Source organism: Podarcis vaucheri (genome assembly GCF_965113315.1).
Source record: "Podarcis vaucheri genome assembly, chromosome: 2".
NCBI classification, from domain to species: domain Eukaryota; kingdom Metazoa; phylum Chordata; class Lepidosauria; order Squamata; family Lacertidae; genus Podarcis; species Podarcis vaucheri.
Genome location: NC_138760.1, coordinates 90,278,225 through 90,301,200, shown reverse-complemented (window position 1 = coordinate 90,301,200; position 22,976 = coordinate 90,278,225). Strand labels below are relative to the sequence as shown.

At 42.4% G+C, this 22,976-nt stretch overlaps 1 protein-coding gene across 2 annotated transcripts in view; it reads left to right on the top strand.

The window, feature by feature from the left end:
- The first annotated feature begins 5,079 nt into the window (after positions 1-5,079).
- Positions 5,080-22,976, top strand: part of KBTBD12 (kelch repeat and BTB domain containing 12) — a 56,175-nt gene continuing 38,278 nt past the window's right edge. Inside the window, exons 1-4 of one of the 2 annotated variants that reach the window (XM_082209826.1) lie at positions 5,080-5,304; positions 11,830-13,012; positions 14,621-14,891; positions 20,024-20,174. In XM_082209826.1, the coding sequence (XP_082065952.1) occupies positions 11,934-13,012; positions 14,621-14,891; positions 20,024-20,174 (1,501 nt within the window). In that variant the 5' untranslated portion in view covers positions 5,080-5,304; positions 11,830-11,933. The remainder of the gene's footprint in view (positions 5,305-11,829; positions 13,013-14,620; positions 14,892-20,023; positions 20,175-22,976) is intronic. The other variant, XM_082209825.1, reaches the window with a different exon arrangement.

The following is a 22,976-nucleotide window of genomic DNA, read 5'->3' as shown; positions in this document are numbered from 1 at the left end:
TCTCCTCATTGTGGATACAGACAACATGTTCAACAGATCTGTTCTTTGATGACATTTCCCCAGTTGCCATGGTGGGAGCCCTGTGAATACTGGAGAGGCTGTCAATCATTTCATTAGCCACAGCGGTTTTTCAAAACATATTTCTGTTCATTTACATTTGTAACCTGGCCTGCACTCCGTAGTCCCAGGACTGGCAAGAACATCGATCCGTCTAATTCCATAAGCAGATAAAACAACACTGAATTTTGTGTATGTTTTTAGCCGAAAGGACCCAGCCATTGGCAGCATGGCAGGCCCACAAGAGTGTTGTTGAACATCCATGCTAGTTTCACAGAAAAAGCCAAGCCATTGTCTTCCTTCTGGCAGGGCTTTCTTTCCATCTTCCGGCAGCTAATCCTCCCCAGATAAACACCGGAAGATTGGGGGGTGGGGGGAGCAGTGAGACAATGGCACAACTACTTCTCTCCAGCAAAGAGCTATTCCTGTTCTGTTGAGTTGAGAAAGGGAGGGTCCAGCCCCCCCCCCCGTTTCAGGCTGCCCCAGCCTTCCCTGCTGTTGAGATAGTTGTGGGAGGGAAACTTTGGGGATTTTAAAGGCTTTTTCCCCTGCAGGAGAAGCTGCAATATGTCACCAGATTTTCATTCTACATTCTGAAGCCTGTGGGCAATTTAGTGAATAGGCTAAAGAGTGCTGGAGGGCTGCTCCAGAGTAATGACCCCTCCAGACAACCTGTTTATTCAACAGTCACCCTGATCGGCTTGCACAAAGCTTATGTGGAGGTTGGGTTATATCTCCCCTCGGCCATGGCGCCTACTCGGTGATTTTGCGAAGTCAAGGCTACTTTACAGGTTGACACGAAAATAAAATGCATACTCTTACGCAGAGCACCTTTTGAGCAAGGGTGAGGTGAAAATGGCAATGAATAAATAGAATATTTAGGGACAATACTGCGCCAACTACGTAAGAGCATGCTGAAAATGCACCTCTTTACCTTGTCCATTGGCACCTCTTTTGAAAGACCCAGCCGCTTGACTTCTGATTGAAAATTGTTCAAACCAATTTCTATATTGTGTTTCTACATTGTTGTAACTTGCCCTGGGCCATTATGGTGAAGGGCGGGTAGGTAGTAACTGATGATAGCACAAAAATAAATAAATAACATTTTATTGGGGGGGGATAGAAAAAGTGTCGTATAAAAAGTAGCAAGACCAATTATTATTTGTGAAAGCAACACAGGAAATATAGCAACATAGGAAGCAACCATATGCTAAGTCAAATTATTGGTTTATTTAGCTCACTATTGTCTAAACTGACTGGCAGTGTCTGTCCAAAGTTTGAGACAGGAAGTCTCTCTGAGACACAACTCGAGATGCTGGGAACTGAATCTGGGAGCTTTGGCATGCAAAGCAGATCCTCGACCACTTCCCCATACATGTATTCATTGCTTAGCTTGGGTGTAATTTCCCACCAGGGCTCCACACATACATCTTCTTTAGTAATTCTTTCAAGGCATATCAGTATGGCACTGACTGCATGGCTTCTGAGCCCTTCATACTCTATGGCAGCAATACCCTGGCTAAGTGTCTCCTTACGCAAAACCCTGTGGCAGCCATATAGGGTGTGCAGTGCATGAGAGTCGACAAGCTGCATGGGGCCAACCAAAAATGCTAGTTTTGTTGCATGCCACAGTTACGCAATAATGTCAGTGTTTTATTTCTTATTTCTGATAATATTCTAATATAACTTTGTCACATCAATTAGCATTACACATTAAAATGCACCCATAATTTCTGTATGTTCTAAAGATAGGTTAACAAGCAAAATACATAAGCAGGACTAATTAACTAACTGTGCACTATGTGTGGTCTCCCAAAATGGAGCCTGGGAACTTGAAAATGGCAGTAGTTTTGTCAAGGGAGCAAGGGTTGTCATGCCACCAAGGAAGATCTCGAATTAAACCCCCTAGACTCCAGGGATAGCATACTATTCACTTGTCCACAAAGGAAGCAGATTATCTTTGTAATATCAAATTCAAATATAAATTCTCTCAAGTATTTATAGCCCTGCCTTTCAGAAAAGTGCCTTTTTAAAGCTTCGTCTTCTTTTTTATTACCGGTGATGACGACAACATAACCTACTTTATAAGCCCCACATAACTAATATAACAAAAGAGAGAGAGGGAAAGAAACTGTAATTCTTTGCTGGATGGCACGTTGCCGCATTTCAGCAGCCAAAGTGGACAGAATTGTGGAGGAAGTTTTATTATTGTGCAGCCTGGCTCTCTCACACTGCCTTCCCAATTGACAAAAGCACCATCCATCATGCTTTGCATTCCAATTTTTCTATGCGTTCTTTTCCAGCTCATCATAACATAATTATGTCCCTTCTGTTTCTCCCAGCCAGGAAGCGGGACTTTTCGTCTGCTAAGGCAACATCTGCATAATATAAAGATGACAAACCCTCAGCAATGGTGAAAATGTGGCTGAAACCTGCCCATATTGCATAGTTTGTAAATGTTGAGAGGTGCATAGTCGATTTCCAAAGGGAGTAAAATGGGCCTGCAACTTCATTGGTTACCATTTGCAAATTTTATGCTACTGTACTACGTGCTTACGGGTCTCAAATCTTTGAAGACCCTAGGAACACTGTCCTGGTAAGAAATGACTAGCACTGGAGAGAACTGAGCTAAGAATGCTTGCAAACCTTTAAGAATATTACTGTGGAAATTCGAAGCTTTCTTCTCACTTAGCAAGAGTAATTAGCAGCACAATATACATTTTTGTGGTTATGTAATCACCATATATGTAAAGCAGTTTACTTTCCCCAAAGAATCTGGACAACAATTCCCAGCCCCCTTAACAAGCTACAGTTCCCAGGATTCTTTTTCTGAGTCTAGGCTGTTTTCCAGAAGTTTTTTAAAATAATTTTTATTAAAGATTTTCTTTGTTTACAGAAGTATGTGCATTGTCTCTTTCTTCAGGTTGTGTTTTCTACAGATCAGTTATGTTTGTTTTGAGACAGTGTGAAATTGCAAATTGCTTCTGAAGCAATGACAAAATTGGATGTGAAAACTCAGTGTCCATCCATTAGCTCCCAAAATGCCTGAAGGTGCTCTTGTATCTTTTCAAAGAGAACTTTTAATGGAACATATGTTGTATCTGAAATGAGTCAAGTGCTGGATCTGAAAATTTAGGGTCCAACCAACTACCAAGTCTCAGCATGCCTGAGCATGATCCCAGACTTTCCAAGAGCATCTCCAAATACATCTCACACCCAAAGGAAGCATGATTAAGCAAATATATTGAGTAAAGTAAGAATGTAAGCACTGGTTCATTAACAGTTTGAGGAAGCCTGGCATAAGCCCTTGAGTGTGCCAGAAATACTTCTTTAAACACCGGTACTCTAAATTTCCCAGTCTTGGTTGTTTCTAGTTTCAAGCAAGCAAGCAAACAAACAAACAAATCAATCAATCAATCCAGTTTCTAGGAAGAAAAAAGGTACTTAACTTTTATTTATTTATTTTAAAAAATACAGGTATTTTAAAAATGAAATAAGGCATATAAGTTTGGCATGAGGAAAGACAAATCTGCAAATATTTTCTCTTTTCCTTTTCGTTCCCTCATTTCTGTTTGTGTAAAAGGAAAACACAAGACACACAGGGAGCTAAAACAACTGAAGAGTTATTGAGAGTCCGTTAAGATAACAAGCGTAGTTAGAATGGTAAATCTTGATAAAGAAACAGATTTCAGTTCTGAGAAATGTTTACGGTGAATCAATGTTAAAAGGAAGAAAAGTATATGTTTCAATATTATGAGAATTGCTTATCCTTTTAAAGAAAAAGTGTAAGTACCTCATTCTATATTATTTTTTAAATTGCTAGTTAAAAATAGGTCAAAATTTAGATATGGAAAGTCCTTTTCAGTGGTACAACAAAAGTGATCTGGATGGTGTAAATTAAAACCTCTTCCTGCATTTGGCTCCTTAATCTCATTGGATGTCTTCTTGATCTGAACCTCTGAGAACTAACGGAGAAAAATTAAATTTCATGTCTGCATAGCTAATTCCACAAGTCTAAAGAACTTTTCAGTTTTCCTTCTTACTCAGAGCTGATCTTTAAAGCTTAATCTTCAGTCAAGAATAGCTCTTTAATCTTCAGTCATAAATTGATCCCCATGCCAACATTTTCTTATTCTGAAGACACCACTTTGTACTGTGGTCAGTAGAAAGTTACATAAGCAAAGCAGCTGAGAGGGAAGCTGCCATTGTCTGTGGAACCTTTACTAAGGCTCCTCACTGAAGTTAGTAACAACAGGTTTATTAAACAAAGCTTTATGCAACTCCCTGGCAGAGTTCTTAATGTCATAGCACAGTTTCTTCTACACACCATACATTCAAAAACATTTAAAGCACACACACACACACACACACACACACACACACACCCTGCCAGAATGCTGGGAATTGCAGTTTATGCCTCACAGAGCTACAATTCCCATCCCCCTTAACAAACTGCAATTCCCAGGATTCTTAGGGGTGGCACACTTTAAACGTGCAGCGTCTACACAACCTTTGTGTATGGACTGGTTTCTATATCATGCTAAATCAAACCATATCTTTGTGTGAATGTGTTCAGGTTCCTTTGCTCCTCCCCAGTTATTTTTGTTGCTGTGCCTTAAGGACAGCTCATGGTTAGCCTGCAGAGAGCGAAACCATGGGTCTGGATTTGGACAATACACTAAACCAGACATTGGCTTAGCTCCTCTCTGGGAGCCTGCATCTTCACGCTAAGCCATGCTTTGACATGCAAACTAGGCCAATGTGAAGAGAGTGAGGCATGAGCACAAATAGAGGATTGTCCTCTGTAAAGTTGAGCACATGGCCACCACAGTCCTTCCCCACCAGTATAGCAAAAGCAAGGCTGTCTTGCCCCAGTTAATAAAGTCCAGCTCCAAGTCCCAGTTCTCTTAAAATTGGTTCACCATTTTATTTTTATAGCTACATGTCAATTTATACAGGGGAAGCACAAATGCCAGGTGGTGAGTTGTCTCACCAAGTCCCAATGTGCCCCCGCGATGTGACATTAATACAGTTCTCTCAAAGTGCCAAGTCAAATAATATTGAGACAAGCCTATTTATATCTTCTGGCTTTCATTCCATCCACATGTGACTCTGGTATATGCACCAGGCAAAAGGAGGATTGCTTTTCCTCCTCTCTGTCTGTACCTCTCTACTCCTCCCACCCGGTCCCCCAAAGCAGGAAAAACCCAGAAGTAACAGAAATTACAGAAATGCCGAGAGAAAAAGGTAAATATGCCTCTTTTGGAAATGGATACAAATGTGGTGGCAAGGCTGAGCTTTAGGTGGCAGGGAAGTGATGTGGTTATATTTGTGATGGGAATACGGGCCTAAACTAGGCCTTGAGAAACAAAAGGAAAAATTTAACTGCGTTCTACAGAGATGAGGGTGCCAGCATATGGGAACACTTTGAATCTAGCATGGCAGACAATGGCAGCCATTCAATAAGGTTTCTTTGCAGTACTTCAATATGAAGCCATATTGTACATCAAATGCATGATAAATTATACAGAACTGCCTTTGAGATTGCATGAGACTGCCTGAAACTGAAGTCAAGATTAGAATATCTGTGCCTGAATGAGACTGAAGGAGCATTAAACTATTAGGTTCCAGGGCTACAGACATCAAACAAGGCAACTACAGAAAAGCCTAGAAACTGAAATCAACACCAATTTCTAGAGAAATGTTTTCACAGAAAATATTTGCAGATGATTTATCAGCTACAGCCATGGAGTTACAGACTCAGATTGAGTATATTATTGTGCCCTGTGAGATCACAATACAAACTTAGATGCATAATTGCTCTATTGCTGATATGGGAGTTCTAATTTGGGTGTAGAGTACCTGAGTCTGACAGAATTCCTTAAGGTTACACATATTGGTCAAACACTGCCAGCAAGAAGGGAATGCAAAGTAAGGCTGCATACACACCATGCACATATAATACACATTACTTTAATGTGTACACATTTAATACACATTACCTTCAAAATCCTGGAGACTAGGATTTTGCAGCTCTGTGAACCACAGTTCTCTGGATTATTTGGGGGAGGTGGGATAAAGTGCTTTAAATTTATTGTGTGTACACAGCCGAGTAAATAAGAGTTTTCATACCACTGAAGGAAATTAAGAGGCTGAAAACTGCCCCTTCACAGGAGCCAGTGACAAAAGTTGTATAGTGCCAGTGTTTCACTGTATATTGTATGATGGAACATACAGTTGCCACATATGACTTGTGAGTCCCTTAGCTAACAGGGACACTGGAAATGTCAGGTGTCTTTATGCTGTGAATCAACTTGTTATTTATACTAGAGATGACCACAATGTCTTCTTGTAGCATGGGGTAGTCTGGGTGTCATCTTTCGATCTCCTCCAAACCTGTGGTTTTATATCTGCAAGATGAGAGGGGGCCTACTAAAGTGGTCAAAATAGTCTCTTCGTTAAGTTAATGGCCCTAGCCAAGACTGTTAAGTACCACTGTGCAGAACTAGAGTCCATATGACTCATCACCACAGAAACTACTAGTTAGTGATGCTTCTAAAAGGCGACAGACCACTTCTCCTTTCCTAGTTGGAGGTTATGCCATTAGAGTGTGAGGTGGACAACAGACTAGGAACTAGTCTTGTCTGGAGCAGAGATCACAGAGCCAGACTTCCTCTTTGACTCCACAGCTATGGCCCTTAACTTGGGAGGGAGGTGTAGGTACTGTGCACCCCTGAGTACCCCCAGAAAAAAAACGCTGAGTAAGCCCCATTGAATTCAATGGGACCCACTCCCAAGTAATAATACAGATATAATACAGGTAACTCGCAACTTATATATGCATTTAACATGTGTGCATTCAGCTTACGTGCTTGGCAAGAAAGTGGGTGGGGAATTAAAGAGGGCAGAAAGGAGACAAAAACAGGGCAGGCGTCTAGGGAAGAAAATACTTTGACAATCCCACTTGCCATTGACCCCAATTTGTTTTAACTATACACAATTTTGACTTTACACACTATCCCCAGAATGTCACCCCCGCATAAGTTGAGAGTCACCTGTATTGCCGCCTTAATGCTCTATTTCTGCACAATGTTTTGGGGTATTTCTTAACAGTAGTCCTGGAGAGCAGATGTACAAAGTGTTGCCAAAGCACAACTGCTAGGGGTTTTGTTAAAGAATGGGAAAGCATGCTGTGTTAACTACCCTAATAATTACTAAATTTAAAGCAGATTTACTAGAAGGAAAACGAAATTAACATTGTCAGGACACAAAGGGTAACCAATAAAAGTAATAAAAAGGGAGAATGTAGCCTTCTTTCTTTCTTTTCTTTAAATGTGGTATTTCAAGTGTTTGTATTATACACAGTAAAGCAAGGTTTTTTAAGCCTTTCAAGCCTTAGCAATTAGCATATTAGGGAAATGATGGTGTTACAATGAAGCAGGGAGTTAAAACTGAAAGCCATACCATATTACATTTTACTGTTCATTATTGTATTGTGCTATTCATTAGACACAGAGAAGGATTTCTATATTTCATTCAGGTACCAAACTGCATCAGTACATAAAGAAACTATCCCTGTATTGATTTAAAAAAACAACAACAAAAAACTGGAGCAAATTTAGTGCAAACCCAGAGAACCAACGTATTTGCAGATAGTGAAGCATTTTCCTCCACTCCTTAGCTGTAGCAAACTCACAGGAAATACCTCATGGGTTGTTACAAGCAGCACAACCCTGCTGCACCTACAGTGGTACCTCGGGTTACAAACGCTTCAGGTTACAGACTCCACTAACCTGGAAGTAGTACCTCAGGTTAAGAACTTTACTTCAGGATGAGAACAGCGGCAGCGGGAGGCCCCGTTAGCTAAAGTGGTACCTCAGGTTAGGGTGGCGCTGTGGTCTAAACCACTGAGCCTAGGGCTTGCCAATCAGAAGGTCGGCGTTTCGAATCCCTGTGATGGGGTGAGCTCCCGTTGCTCGGTCCCACCTCCTGCCAACCTAGCAGTTCTGGCGGGAAGGTAAATGGCGTTTCCGTGCGCTGCTCTGGTTCGCCAGAAGTGGCTTAGTTATGCTGGCCACATGACCCGGAAGCTGTACGCCGGCTCCCTCAGCCAATAAAGCGAGATGAGCGCCGCAACCCCAGAGTTGTCCACGACTGGACCTAATGGTCAGGGGTCCCTTTACCTTTACCTCCGGTTAAGAACAGTTTCAGGTTAAGAACGGACCTCCGGAACGAATTAAATTCCTAACCAGAGGTACCACTATATTAGGGTCCACTGAGCATGCACTGCTTAGAACACCACCCCCACCCCCTATCTATGCTCAATATATATTCTAGGAAATCAGATCAGTTGGGATCTTATTGTGGTGAGGGCAGCGCCATAGCTTCAGAGGGCTAGCTAGGTTTTCTGCCCTGGGTGAAGCCTCCAGAGGGGCACCATTGAAGCTCCCAGCCTGTGTGTGTGCGCTCCCTAGTTGTGGGGGAGCAGTATTTGAGGAGCAAAATACATTGGACTGAGATTTGAGGGTCCTAATAAACCCCAGGTCTAGGCACATGTTTGTAATATAGTTTTGAAGAAGAACAAATCATAACTGTTTCTTGCTATTCCACACTTCCTTGGATAAATTCTCCTCCACTCAGGGCCATGGACAGAGAAAAAACCAGGTATTTGTGGGAGCAGGCTCGAGTCACAACTTTGAACTGGCCTCCCCAAAATTATGCTTGATCCCTGTTATCTCATAAAATTTAAGTTTCATGACTTAATTTTATGAGATACATTCTAATAAGTCTTCCATATTTCTGGTTTATAGCTAGAGTTAACAGATCTCGGGGTCTGAACCAAACTTTAAGAAATTGAACTTCTTTCTCAGGAGTCATACCCACACCATATGTTTAAAGCACATCTTTAACAATTTAACAGTCCTGGCTTCCCCGAAAGAACCCTGGGAACGGGTTACTTTAACCCCCTCAGAGTTCACAGCACCCTTAACAAACTACAGTTCCCATGATTCTTTGAGGGAGACCATGTGCTTTAAAGGGGTTTGATTGCAAGGTGAGAATTCAGAAGGAAGAGGGCAAGCTGTTTTCTACAGGTCCCATTCCTAGCTTTCTTTCTCAGTTTTTCTTTTTCCAGCATGTCCTTTCGCCAATATGGGGCTAGCATGGTTCTTCCTCTCCCTCCCAAAATGCTTTCTATCTTATGTAACCAAGACCAAAAAGAGAGAGAAATCTAATTACATGAGAATATAGAAATCACACACCTGGGAGAAGCATGCTATCCTCTTATGGCTTCAACAACCGTATGCACACCCATTTGGGAATTAGTCTGACTGAACAGGGTGGGCCATTTCCTTTTGGCAAGTTAACCAAGAGCATTTTGGGATGCATGTATGAAAAAGTGACAACTGTGCTGTTCTCATTATGTGAGAGAATTAGGTTTTGCTCAGGACCGTGATCTTACATCTTTGCCAGCATTTTGTCTCCCATGGCAACCTTCATGTCCAAAATAGTATGGTTTATAGGTCCCCAATCCAGCCTTGTAATTCTCTCCTCGTTATTAGATGTGCTGTTATATTAGTCCATAACCATCAGATGATGAAGAAAAAATTGTTCTTCCCTGACTTCCCTTCTCTTCATTTCCCCCTATGAGCTGTTGAATTCTCAGCTCTACCTAGGAAGCTCCCTCAATCCAGGATGTCTAATGCAAAATATTATCAAAATGTTACTTCAGTGGGAGTCTTATTTTCATGTATTAATAGCTCTTTGGCAATTTGTCTCCAGGAACTGTTCTTTGAACAAAATCTAGCTACCCTCCTCTTTCATTATTGAAGAAGAGAGCTAAACTAGAGCAAGGCGCTTTCTTTTGGGAAGCTGTGTTCCTCCAGAATGTGCTGAATTTCCATCAGCCCCAGCAAGCATCAGTATCATTAATATATGGTTACCAGACGTCCCCTTTTCCCGGGGACAGTCCCCAGATTTACAAATCTGTCCCCGGAATGTCCCCAGATTTCATTTAATGTCCCTGGATTTATATTTTAAATGGTGTAGATTTATTAGTAGGGAATGAATGTTGCGTGATTGGTTCAACGGCACAAGACACATCATATGGGGACTTCTGGTGAGGCAAAATGGTGGATGCCACGGCAGCGAGCAGCTCCTGAAGCCAGCCAGAGCCAACTGCACTTCCAGGCTGGCTCCGGGCTGCTGAGACTGCTGCTGCCACCGCCACTGCCGAGGGGGAACTGGGGGCACCTGCCGCGTCAACTGGGGGAACTGCTGCCCCCCCCCAGGACCCAAATCGAGCCAGGAGCAAGAGCCCAGCGACGCTCCAGGGCCAACGCAGGGAGAAGGAGGAGTGGAGGAGAAGGAAGAGAGAGAAAGAGGAAGGAGAAAAAAGAGGGGAGCCCGGACCTTGCTGCACCACTGAGGATGAGAAGTAGGAGAGCACCGGAAGGGCAAGGACACATGGCCGATCCCAGGCCCAACCTGAGCCTACTCCACAGTGGCTAGTGCTCCAAGAGAGCAGGTTGGGGCCCAGAGGAAGGCTGCGCGACAGAGGAGACCACAAAGGAGAAGATATTACTTCTTAATATTTTTTTAAAATAACTTTAAAAAATATTCCTCTTTTTTTGTTAAAAAAGTGTCACCGGATTCTTTGAAAAAAAATCTGGTAACCTTACATTAATACAGTAACAACAATTAAATGTATATCCTAACCTTCCTCCCAAAGGTGTGCGGGACAGCAAACACCAAAGTGATAAAAAATATTCAAAATAAAATCTCATTTAATTAACAAAAACAAAAACATCTAAAGGCACTTTTAAACATTAAGAAACCTAAAAACATGGCACAATTAATGCTCAGTGATTATTGGAGTTGCAGGACAGATTCTCCACCCCAGCCCAATACAAGGATTTGGACTTGTGAGTATAGAAGCACTCAGCCTTTACTTGTGATTACAGCGAAGAGCTTGTGCATTGTTTCCCATAGGCTGCAGAATCAAAACACTCCCATTAGCTGAGTTTTCACCCACAACAATTTATATTGGACACTGGATGGCAGAGCAAAGTTGCAGCATCAGTTAATGCCCAGTCAAGGTTTCTGCACCAATGTTTCCTTGCCGAAATCTGCAATGGATTTGGAAACTAAATAGGAAAAAGAATGTGTTTTTAAGTAGGCATAGATGTATGAATTAGTGAATGGTTTACAAAAATGCATGGGTTTTGATGGATGGAGACTGCAGAATTTATCCATTAGAATCCAGATTTATATACTGGGTCTCAATATTCTCATGAATTCTTAACATTCACACTATGAATATTCTGCATATTTGTTCAAATATTGCTATAGTAATGCATTATTCAGGATCTTGTCACTGACAAAGGACATAAATGAAACCAGCTCCTGGTGCAAATTGTTCAATCCTCAAAATCTGGAGTGGAAAAACACTGGATTTTTGTTACAGATAGGTAGCCGTGTTGGTCTGCCATAGTCAAAATAAAAAAAATTCCTTCCAGTAGCACCTTAAAGACCAACTAAGTTAGTTCTTGGTATGAGCTTTCGTGTGCATGCACACTTCTTCAGAATTTTTTGTTGTTGTTCAACCAGAAATTGAAAATCCTAAATTTGCAAAAATAATAATAATTATATATTGCAAATTCATCTTCTCAAAATATTTACTGCCTTTAGGCTGTAACAGTGAAACTTGATTGTCAGACAATTTGAAGATTTGTTCACATAAGAAAATTACATGTTTCTCCTTCTCCCTTCCAGGAACATCATATTGAAGGATCTTCACATTCAAAGCTATTAGATATGCCAATAGCATATCTTTCAAACCTCAAGCAAGTACAAGAGAAGATCTTAACAACACCCAAATGTTTAGCATGGATTACAAGTCCGAGGGTAAAAGGAAGCAGCGGCATAGCTTGAATTTACTGGATCAAATAAAAAGTATGAAAGATTTATCGGAAATGATTGATGTGGTTTTGGTGGCTGAAGGTGAAAAGTTCCCTTGCCACAAACTGATGCTGTCTGCTTTCAGCCCCTACTTCAAAGCCATGTTTACCTGCGGCCTGATTGAATGCACACAGAAAGAAGTAGAGCTGCATGACATGTCAGCAGAGAGTGTGTCCATACTTCTCCACTACATGTACACAGCTGAGCTGCACCTCACTAATTCCAATGTTCAGGGTGTGGCCACCACTGCATTTTTCATGCAGATGGATGACGTTTCCAGCATGTGTCAGGCGTACATGATGGAGCACATGGATGCTTCCAACTGCGTGGGCATCCATTACTTTGCCAAGCACATTGGGGCCGAAGAGCTGTCCGATCAAGCCAGGAGGTATTTGTACCTGCACTTTGCAGAGGTGAGCCTGCACGAAGAAATACTGGAGGTTGAAATGCAGCAGTTGCTAAATCTGATAAGATCAGATGACCTGAATGTGTCCAGGGAAGAGAGCGTCTTGGATTTAGTCCTCAGATGGGTTAACCACAGCAGGAAATTGCGAGCAGATCACCTCTCTGAGCTCCTGAAGCAAGTCAGGCTAGCGCTTGTAAGCCCTTCGTTCCTAGTCGAAGCTCGGAAAAGAAACACGGTGCTTCTCAGTAATGCACTGTGTAGTGAGATGATTGAGAGAGCATTAGAAACTATCAAGAAAACCAACCAACCTTCTCTCACCCTTCGCTATGGCATGGAGACCACTACCCTTCTGCTTTGCGTTGGCAATAACTCGCAGGGCATCAGATCAAGACACGGCAACTACGGCGATGCCAGTTTCTGTTATGCTCCTGTTACACAAAAGACGTACTTCATTTCCTCTCCGAAATATGGAGAAGGCTTGGGGTGCGTATGCACCGGTGTGGTTACTGAGGATAATGATATCATTGTGGCCGGGGAGGCAAGCGCTGCCAAAATGTCTAGGCAAAAGACCAAGAAAATTGAAATTTATAGGTTTGTATCCTCTGACGTGAAGAAACTAAATACAACTAGCACCCCATCATAAACTTCAAATTACCATGTGTGCATAGAAGTTAAGGTTTAAGGGCTACAACACTCACCCCAATGCCTGTTTAATGCTGTGTGGCCTAAACCTCTTCCTCTGATCTTCTGGTATTCTGCCTAACTTCAGAGGCTGGCAAACTAACAGCCTCTTTCTTGGGCTTTAACCTCAGATCCATTATTTCATAACAGTGCTGATTAAAAAGATACCATATGTAACTTGAGTTTATGAAAGATTTCGGACAATTATAATTCTTCATCTGACTTATACTGGTGGCATCTGATAAGTTTTATTTTTATTTTAATTCACCAATACCAGTTTATTTATTATACTGTATAAAGTATCTGCCTGGGTGGCTATGTTGTTGCCAAGACACAGGCTTCTACAGAGTTCCCCTTGACTCCTGCAGTATATTTAGTACACTATGTACAATATAAATACAAATCAACAGTCACTCAAGTGGAATTTCTACAGGCTGTGGACTAAATCTTTTATTTCGTAGCCCAATTCATTGATAACAATGGCTAGAGTGCCCTCTATGTGCCACAAATAATTCCATAGGCTACTAGTTATTGTTTTTTCTTCCTCCTTTTGCAATGGTTTAGTCCCTGTTGAATTACAGGCAAGTTTAGTGTTCTTATTCTTGTTTACTCAATAGTATCATTACTACTGAAAGTCTTCACGATGTTTTAAGGGAAACTGAGGTTGGGTATAAATCCCAACAAAATCAAGAGGAATTATTCTGAAGTAATCTCAGTTAGGCTAGGTATACACACTGCTCATTCTGTTTTCTACCTCTTAAAAAAACAGGATAGAAGACAGAAGAATTTTCCTGACAGAAAACTTTCCTTCCCGCTGATATTGCCACACCCTCCTAATAGTCAGTATGTTCTCCACTGGCCTTCCCTACTCTGATGCCCTCCAGATGTTGTGGGAGGGAATTCTACAAGATAGCTGCTGCCTTGCTAAGAATTTATTCTGACATTGGGCAGAACGGGTGACCTGTCTTATCAGATACGGACCTCCTGATAAGAGGGGGTATGCAGTTTGCCCTCTCAGACAGAGTGCAGTAGTCAGGTTGGTATATAAAGGATGAGACACTTTTAGGCATCCTGGTTCCAACCTGCAATAGGGCTCTGTGTTCCAGTAGCACCACCTCAAACTTGAGAGCCACAGATTCACACCCACCCACCCGCTGTATAAACCCAACACAAACATGTGGCATATATCTTGCAATCATTTTGGGGTGGAAGTGTGCCAAGGTATGAAGTTGTTTTGGCACATTTTGGCTGCAATCCTATTCCCACTTACGTACTCGGGAGAAAGACACATTGAGCTCAATAGTACTTCCTTCTGAGCATACAACATCTTCATCATCATATTATCATTATTAAATTTCTATCTTGCCATTCTTCCCAAATGTACATGTTTAGAATTGCATTGCTTGTCATTGTTGGAAAATAAAAATGACACATAAAGAGAGGGATTAGGTATAAATGTTTCTGATTTGACCTGTTGCCCTGACAATTCTAATATTAGCTTCTTCTTCTTTTTTACAGGTACAACAGTCGGGGGAATCACTCTTGGCAAAGTCTGTGTACTGCAGAGTTTCGTGAGCTCTATGCTCTAGGCACCATCCATAATGACCTATATATCACAGGAGGTCAGATGAAACTGAAAAACCAATACCATATCACAAACTGTGTGGGGAAGTACTCAATGGAGCAAGAAAACTGGAGGGCCTTGGCTCCCCTCCCAGTGCCCTTGGCCTGCCATGCTGCAGTAACCGTGAAAAACAGGCTGTACGTCATGGGAGGTTGGACGCCGCAGGTGAGGAATATCGCAGAGCCTTCTAGCATTTATGGTGTACTCTTCCACCCATACTGCCTGTGCTTGTTATGGAGGCCTGTACATATTCCCTGTGCCTCCACTCCTCTAAGAACATGTACACACTCTTGTTTACTTCATCCAGTGTGCTCTCACTGCTGGTTTGAGAAGCGGTATGCATATATCATTAGCCACAATTCATATGTGTTCTGTATCTGTCCTGACATTTCTTATGAAATACTGCATTTTGATGCATTTTTCTCCAAACCGGCATCTGAGTTGAAAAAAAGAATGACTTAACTGCATTTTAAGTCAGTAATGCACACACAGCCTTACTTTCAACCGTGTCTTCGGTTGTCATTCTCCACAGACACCTTTCACCTGTCTGCTGCTTTGACTCAGCCCCCACCATCCCATCACACTCTCCTGCTGTCAGTCGTCCTTCCCGCTCACTGGTTTCATAAGATGCTTATGCATTGTGGCAGAATAACCTTTCCCAGCTTGCAATCCTATGTGTACTTATTAGCCTAATTTCCTCCATGAGGTTAAGGAACAGTGATTCTTACTGCTCTTTCAACTGTAGCACCCAAGTGCAGAAATGAATTAGGCATTTCCTTGTTTGAGAAACACAATCCAAACAGTGCCCACTCCCTGCAGTAAAAACGCAATGTGCATGATGTCATTTAGAACTTGCTGCTCCTGAAACAGGACCTCAAGGTCTGCCACTTGTGGATGGGCTATCTCACTCTGGCCACTAGAAAGGCTGGCCCAAGTACCAGATGGGTAAGACAAGGGGAGCAGGATACACAAGGGGTGGAGTGTGAGCTGTGTCTGGGAAGAGCAAGGAGATCTGGAATATCACTCTAGTCAGGATGATGGAGGGAGGGAAATTGGAACCGGAAACTGAGCAAGGCTGTTTCAGGCAGCTGCCGTGAGCCAAGGAGCAGAGAAGGAAAGTGGACAGGCTATCACATGCACGGGATCTGGCTGCAGGGGCGCCAACTTATAAAAAATATTGGGGGAGCCCGCGAAAGCTCATGAATAATAAATAAGCTCATGAATATGCAGATAAAGTGGCGCCGCCTCCTCGTGAGCGAATAGGGGAGAGCGTGCTACGCCTATTAATCAGCTCCGGAGCGGAAATTGGGTGGAGCTTTTGCTCGGGAGGGAGGGCAGGAGGCATGCAGCCCGACCCTGTGCATTTTGGGCTGGGGGAGGGGCGGCGGTGGCGCTCTGCTGGAGGGGCGCCCGAGATTATTGGGGGGGCAGAGCCCCCCCAAACGAATTTTTGAGGGGGCTCAGGCCCCCTCAGGCCCCATGGAGTCGGCACCTATGTCTGGCTGGGAGAATGCAAAGGTGGATTTTGTCAGCTGGCTGCTTGGAGCTTCACCAAACAGCTTACGAGAGGCTTTTGAGAGTGGAGAGAGGATGTGGTGAACCCTCTTGGCTTTTTAAAAACGTCTGGCTGACCAACACTGTAAGAAACAGGAAGAAGACCTAGATGGGTCTATATGCAGCAGGATTCTTCTCATGTGTTCACATGTGAGCCCAGGGCCTTCTTAATGCTGACCTTGCATGCTGCAAGAGGCTAATTGCAATTCATGACTAACTTTTATCTCAGCAAATTGCTGATGATTCATTTATTACTCCCCGTTGTTCAGCTAACCTTTTAAAGTAGTAGATTAGTTGGTTTCCCATGGAGGATATTTGACAGATATATTGGAAATCCGAAAGCACAGAATGTGGGAAAACATATGAAAACATACTTGCCTATATTGTTTGTTCCTGTGGTGCAGGTCCACATCCATGCCATACATTTAAAGTACCCTTATACCACCTGAACAGGCTTGGCTTCCCCACCACCACAGAATCCTGGGAACTGGAGTTTAAGTGTGCTGGTAATTGTACCTCTGTGATGGGTATAGGTACTAAAGTTGCCAGGATTCTTTGGGGAAAATCATGACTGCTAAAGTGGTCCAATATGCTTTAAATATACAGCGTGGATGTAACCCCAGTAAGATTAAAGGTAAAGGGACCCCTGACCATTAGGTCCAGTCATGACCGACTCTGGGATTGCGGCGCTCATCTCGCTTTATTGGCTGAGGGCGCTGGCGTACAGCTTCCAGGTCATGTGGCCAGCATGACTAAGCCGCTTCTGGTGAACCAGAGCAGTGCACGGAAACGCCGTTTACCTTCTCTATTAATCTACTTGCACTTTGACTTGCTTTCGAACTGCTAGGTTGGCAGGAGCAGGGACCGAGCATACATTTCATGTGCGCAAATATTCATGTCCCGTCCTGTTCTGTTCAATGTAACTTTTATTGTTTTACCTATTAGCTGTGAAAATCATGGGAATGTTGTTTAGGTGCTTTATTTACCTCACAATACTCTGATATTAACATAATTGATAAAGTGTCTAAATGTTTACCAAGTCCTGTACCAAGATTAAAAACAAAACAAGACAGCCGTTGCTCTGTTGCTTACAATCTAAAAGGCATGACACAATAAGAAAAAAGGAATGGGGAGGGAAGATGAAAGCAATCAAATTCAAGTAGCTGTTCGAAAAGTTACGAAAGCTCAGTAGTGTCTTTTGATCTAAGCAGGCAGGCCTCCCTACCTTTAAGCACACATACATAAACAACCCAGCAGCCCTATGATGCAATACCATGGGCGCTTTTCATACAGGTGGACAAAAGAACATGTGGTTTTGAGCAATGATTTTTTGAAGACGCTTAATCCTCATGTAATTATAGGCTGCATAAAAATGCCAACTCCTAATCTTACAGTTACACAAGATTAAGCCTCAATGGCCTTTTCATGACTTCTGTCAGTTGCATAGTGAACAATGATTGTTTAATTTAAGTATGGTTTTAGGACTCAGATACACCAACAATACATGCCAATGGTTTTTTGAATGACTCCTTGCCATGTTTTCATAGTAAGAACCCATCATTTTCATAGTCTGGATAGGACATCCCACATAGGTGTGTTTCTTTATTGTTTTCTTGTGCCTCTTTCACAAGCAACAGGTACGCTTCACTTGGAAGGGAGAATCCTCCAGATTTAAGGCAGTGGTCCACTGACTTATATGTATACAGGTGGGACAAATAACACAGGACTGAAAAATGAAACATATACACACACAGTTTTAAAATAATCATGCATAGACTCTTCTTTAACTAATGTGAGACCCACTGAATTGTCTAAGATGGACTTTCAGACTAAGTGCAGTCAAACTTCCTTTTCGTGTCCAGACACTTCATTGATTATGAGGTTTTGCTAAGCTTTGGCATAGACATTTCTTTTCCCTTCACACAATGCAACAGAATGGCCAACAACATTATCTAGAGGTAATTCATCTTTTAATTATAATTTTTCTAAGGCCTGACTTGCAGATTATTTTCCTGGCATGATAACACCATTTCAGCTTTCATGTGGTGAATACTCAATCTGAATATGCATTTCATACAGTGAGTTCATCATATTATAATTTCGTTGGTCTATGCTGGTGTGGTAAATGCCAGCTTTCGCTATGTGGGAGTGCAGTTAAATAAAATTGTCACAAGATGAAGTAGACATAGTATAATTACTTTAAGGCAACTTTTCCAGAGCAAAACATGAACTTGATGATTGGGTCTGAGGGTCACACAGCTCCCTCTTTCATTAAGCTGACCAGCGTTAATTATTATGGAATTAGTAATAAACAAACAAACAAACAATACTGACAACAACCACTTTCAACACACCCGCCATCTCATTGCTCTTTGCGATAATCTGGTAACATGGTCCAGTATTATTATGTCTATATTGCAGATGGTAGGCTAAAGCTAAGTGGCTTGCCTAAGAATAAACTGCAGTGACATTTGAAGTGGATTTTCCCCAGCTCATCCTTACTTGTTCGCTTTCTTATTAAAAACAGTTATTTTTGTTAACCACTTCCCCACATTAACTCAAGAACTATTCATCCTATACATTAGCATACCCTTTTGAGAAACTACAGTAGGTGTGGGGAATCTTTGGCCCTCCAGATGTTGCTGAACTGCAACTCCCATCATCCCTGACCATCGCTGGCCATGCTATCTGGGGCTGAAGTAACATCTGGAGGGCCAAAGCTTCCCCTCACCTGAACTACAGTCTATCTTGGTCTTTTCTTTGTCAGCCATAGAAGAAAGCACACCCGTTGCTGAAACACCCCTTGTTCTCAGCGATCAACACCATCAGCTTAAGAAAGCACCATTAGGCTTTGTTCACTTGTCTCCCCCCCCTCCCGGGGATACCGAGATTGGCAATAACCTGTGAGTTACTCTTGTTCATATGGTGTACAGAAGCCGGCCATACCTTTGCTGGGCTTTTTACCAGGGTGTGCGTGAAAGAGAAAGACAGTACATAGAAGTGATAGGGGGAAGTGCTTGAGTAAATTCAGATTACGTGCAAAATAAAATGTGCATCTATCTATCTATCAGCTATCTATCTATCTATCTATCTATGGCTTTGGCATTAATAAATGATCCCCCAAAGTGTTCATTCACAAATCTTCAAAGCACCTCTGGAAACATTTGAACAACCCGAAAAAAACAACTTAAAATTTATTTATTTATTAAATTTCTATACCTCCCTGCATCAGAGGATCACAGGGCAGTTTACAATATAAAAACACAAAAATAACAACATAGTAACAAACAAAAACAATTACCCCTCTCCAGTTTAAAAAGTCATATACAGTATATTGTTTAATTAACCAAAGGCCTGGGAGAAGAGGAACGTTTTAAAATTCCATCTCGGGGGGTGGGGGGATAAAGAGGTTTTTACTTTCTTCCGGAGACTTCAGAGCAGCCTTCTAAAAAGAGCTATGCTCTGTCAGCGCTGTGTCCGTAGATGGCTTGTTATTACCCAAATCCTCAGCTCCCTAACTGCAGAATATAAATGTGCCGTTATTCATGTGCCTTCCACAATGTATTTCCCAGCCACAAGTCATGGGTGCTGTTAAAGCCTAGTGAGTATGAATCACTTCGCTGCTATAATTGATGTGTTTATGTTATTTATCTGCTCAGCTGCCTTCCATGATTAATAGCATGCAGGCGTGCCCGGACGGCTCCAAATGTTGTATTATTATATGGTTGTCATATTTCATACAGATGGATCTTCCTGACGATGAGCCTGATCGATTAAGCAACAGAATGTTGCGCTATGACCCAGGCCAAGACAAATGGACAGAGTGCCCGCCAATGAAGTACTCGAAGTACCGCTTCAGCACAGCTGTAGTCAACAATGAGATTTATGTCCTGGGTAAGAGCAAACAGATTTTTAACAGATAGGGCAGCCACTTTTTATTTTCCCCAGCAATTTGCCTCTGCCAAGTGAAAGATTTCACCCCCCCCCTCCGTATTGTAGGTTAAAGAAAAGGCACTGAGACAAGAGGAAAGTACCCTTGAGGTCATAGGTAGGGAACCTGTAGCACTCCAGATGCTTTAGGACTCCAGCTCACACCATCCCCATCAGCATGGCTGAGGATTATTTGAGTTGGAGTTCAGTAACATCAGGAGGGCCACAGGTTTGACACCCAGGCCCAAAGTGGTGATAATATAAAGCCATTCTAAAAGGGGCCCCAGGTATCAGTAAGCTAGGAATGGCCCACCTTTCTTTCTGGCAATCAAACAAATATGTACAGGAGCACTAGCAAAATAAGAACAGCTCTCTCCATGTGCATTTGTCCTTATTAATTTTGGGTGCTCTTGAAGGGATCACTAATAAGCACATTGTAATTCTCCCTTCAAGCATCTTGGGGAACAAACAAGGGATTTTTGTTGACACGTGATGACACAGTTTTATTCACAAAGAAGGAAAGGGAATGGAAGAGAATGGGAATAGATAAAGAACTTTATGGGGCCTGAGCATGTTTCTTCTCACTGGCACTCTAAATCCATAACTCTAAATCCAGGGAGGCTGGATTTAGTCCCTTTTGCTTCCCCTCCCTGCTGAATACCTGATCAACATGATTTCTGCTAAGGTCCTAACTACTTGTTATAATCAGATAGAAGCCCAGCATGCCTCTTTCACAGGTAAAACCATCTGGGGAGTGAGTGATTGGGAGCAGAGAATTAATGTGTGCAAGGGGGGAAAAGGCTGAGCCTATTCTCCTTGCTGTTTCTGCCCCCCCAATCTTGCATCCCAAAGTGGCTTTTCCTGGGAGCAAAGGGCCATAGGGCTAACTTATGCACTTTTTCATTTAACATATAGTTTAATCCTCATTGCTATATGCATGCATCCTTCAGCAAAGGTGTCATAATTCAGACCACATGGGGCAGAATAAGATTTAGTCAATGATAAAGGGTTCATGACTCATACTAGGTTGGATGCATAAGCTTTTCATTTCAAATATACATATGTCTCCCAAAACCGAAGTTCATGAAGCATTTGTGCTCGACCTTCAGTTTTGGATTGAATCAACACAAACTCTTTTCCACACGATCTGTTGCTGATATTCTCTCAAGAAGGAGATTCAGTCTGCAACACATCCTGTCAATTGTCAGTCTGTGCTCAATTTCCTGGCTTTCTCACGCAAAATCAGATGTGGGTTTTTTTCCCTCAGCACCACTGCAAACTGCCAAAAAGAAATTGCAGTGGCTTTATTCCAGATTTACACTTCCTAGTGGTATAACAATTTTGGAATGATTTTCAACAGTTTAGGTTGAAAACTGTCAGGTAGTCACAGAAGATTCCATTTCTTTTAATTGCTTATTTACCCCAGGCTTGGGGTATATGTCCAACCCAACTTTTTCTATTTTAAAAGGGTGAACAAAGAGTGTTATGGCTAAACCAATCTTTACAATAGGGATGGAAAACCCATTGCCCTCCAACTGTTGTTGAATTCCAGCTCCCATTAGCTCTGGCCAGCATGGCAAATACTCAGGGGTGACAGGAGTTGTAGTCCAGCAACTTCTGGAGGGCCACAGGTTGTCTCCTCCTTATCTAGTTACAGGCAGAATGTCATTGTTATTTTGCATTGTGATTCCAGATAACATCATGCAAATATGGCATGCAGTTGGGGTCTGGTGGGGGCACATTCAATGATGAGGAACTGCAAGGTGATGTGAGTTATGAATCTTTGCTTTAAAGGCAATACTGAAGGTGTCCTACCTAGACAGAGAGAAAGGTAGATTATAACATTGCAACGTGCAAGTTGAAAGTTTTCTTGTGGCGCAATCTTACGCATGTTTGGTGAAAGCCGTCCAATAGATTTCAGTGGGGCTTCCTTCCAGACAGGTTTACATAGCATCACAGCCTCATTCTGGCTAGCTCAGCTCTTGATCATTCCTATGACAGCAATGACAGAATGAGAATTGCAAGAGCTGGATGGAGGTGACAGGCCAAAGAATGGTGGCTGCCGTGAGAACAGAAAACTCACACAGCTTGCTAGTCTGGGAGCCATGATTCCTCGAGACATTAATTGCTTCACAAGTGTCAAACAGCTGTGTTCAGAAAAGGATTCACAATGGTTCCCCCCACCACCACCTTCCATAGAGGAACTGTTAGGATTGTGACAGGCAGAAGCTTTCTGTACTGCTGCTTTGGCAGTTTAGTGCTAAACTGCAAGTGTGGTTAGCCATGCCAGCAGGGCTGGACCAGGAAGACACTTTTGCTGCTGAGAGTGGAGCCGCAAATGGCATTCTCCATCCTGCAAGACCAGATGCATAGTTCCCAGGGAGCTGTCTCACTTATTTTGCCACCAGAAACAGAAAAATATTACAAGGGCGTCTTCCTCTTGTTGATGGCAAACATAAAATACTAATACATTCCATATTAATTTACTGTCCTTTCATAACACAATCAGCTGCCTGAAGTAGACACCTCACTTTGCATACGGGTAGGGCTGGCCCTGCAGAGCAAGAAAAGGAGAGACCATGTTTCAAGGGCATGTTTCAACGCCCTCCCATCAGATGTCAAAGAGATAAACAACTACCTGACATTTAGAAGACATCTGAAGGCAGCCCTGTTCAGGGATGTTTTTAATGTGTGACATTTTAATATATTTTTAATCTTTGTTGGAAGCCGCCTAGACTGGCTGGTGAAGCCCAGTCAGATGGGCGG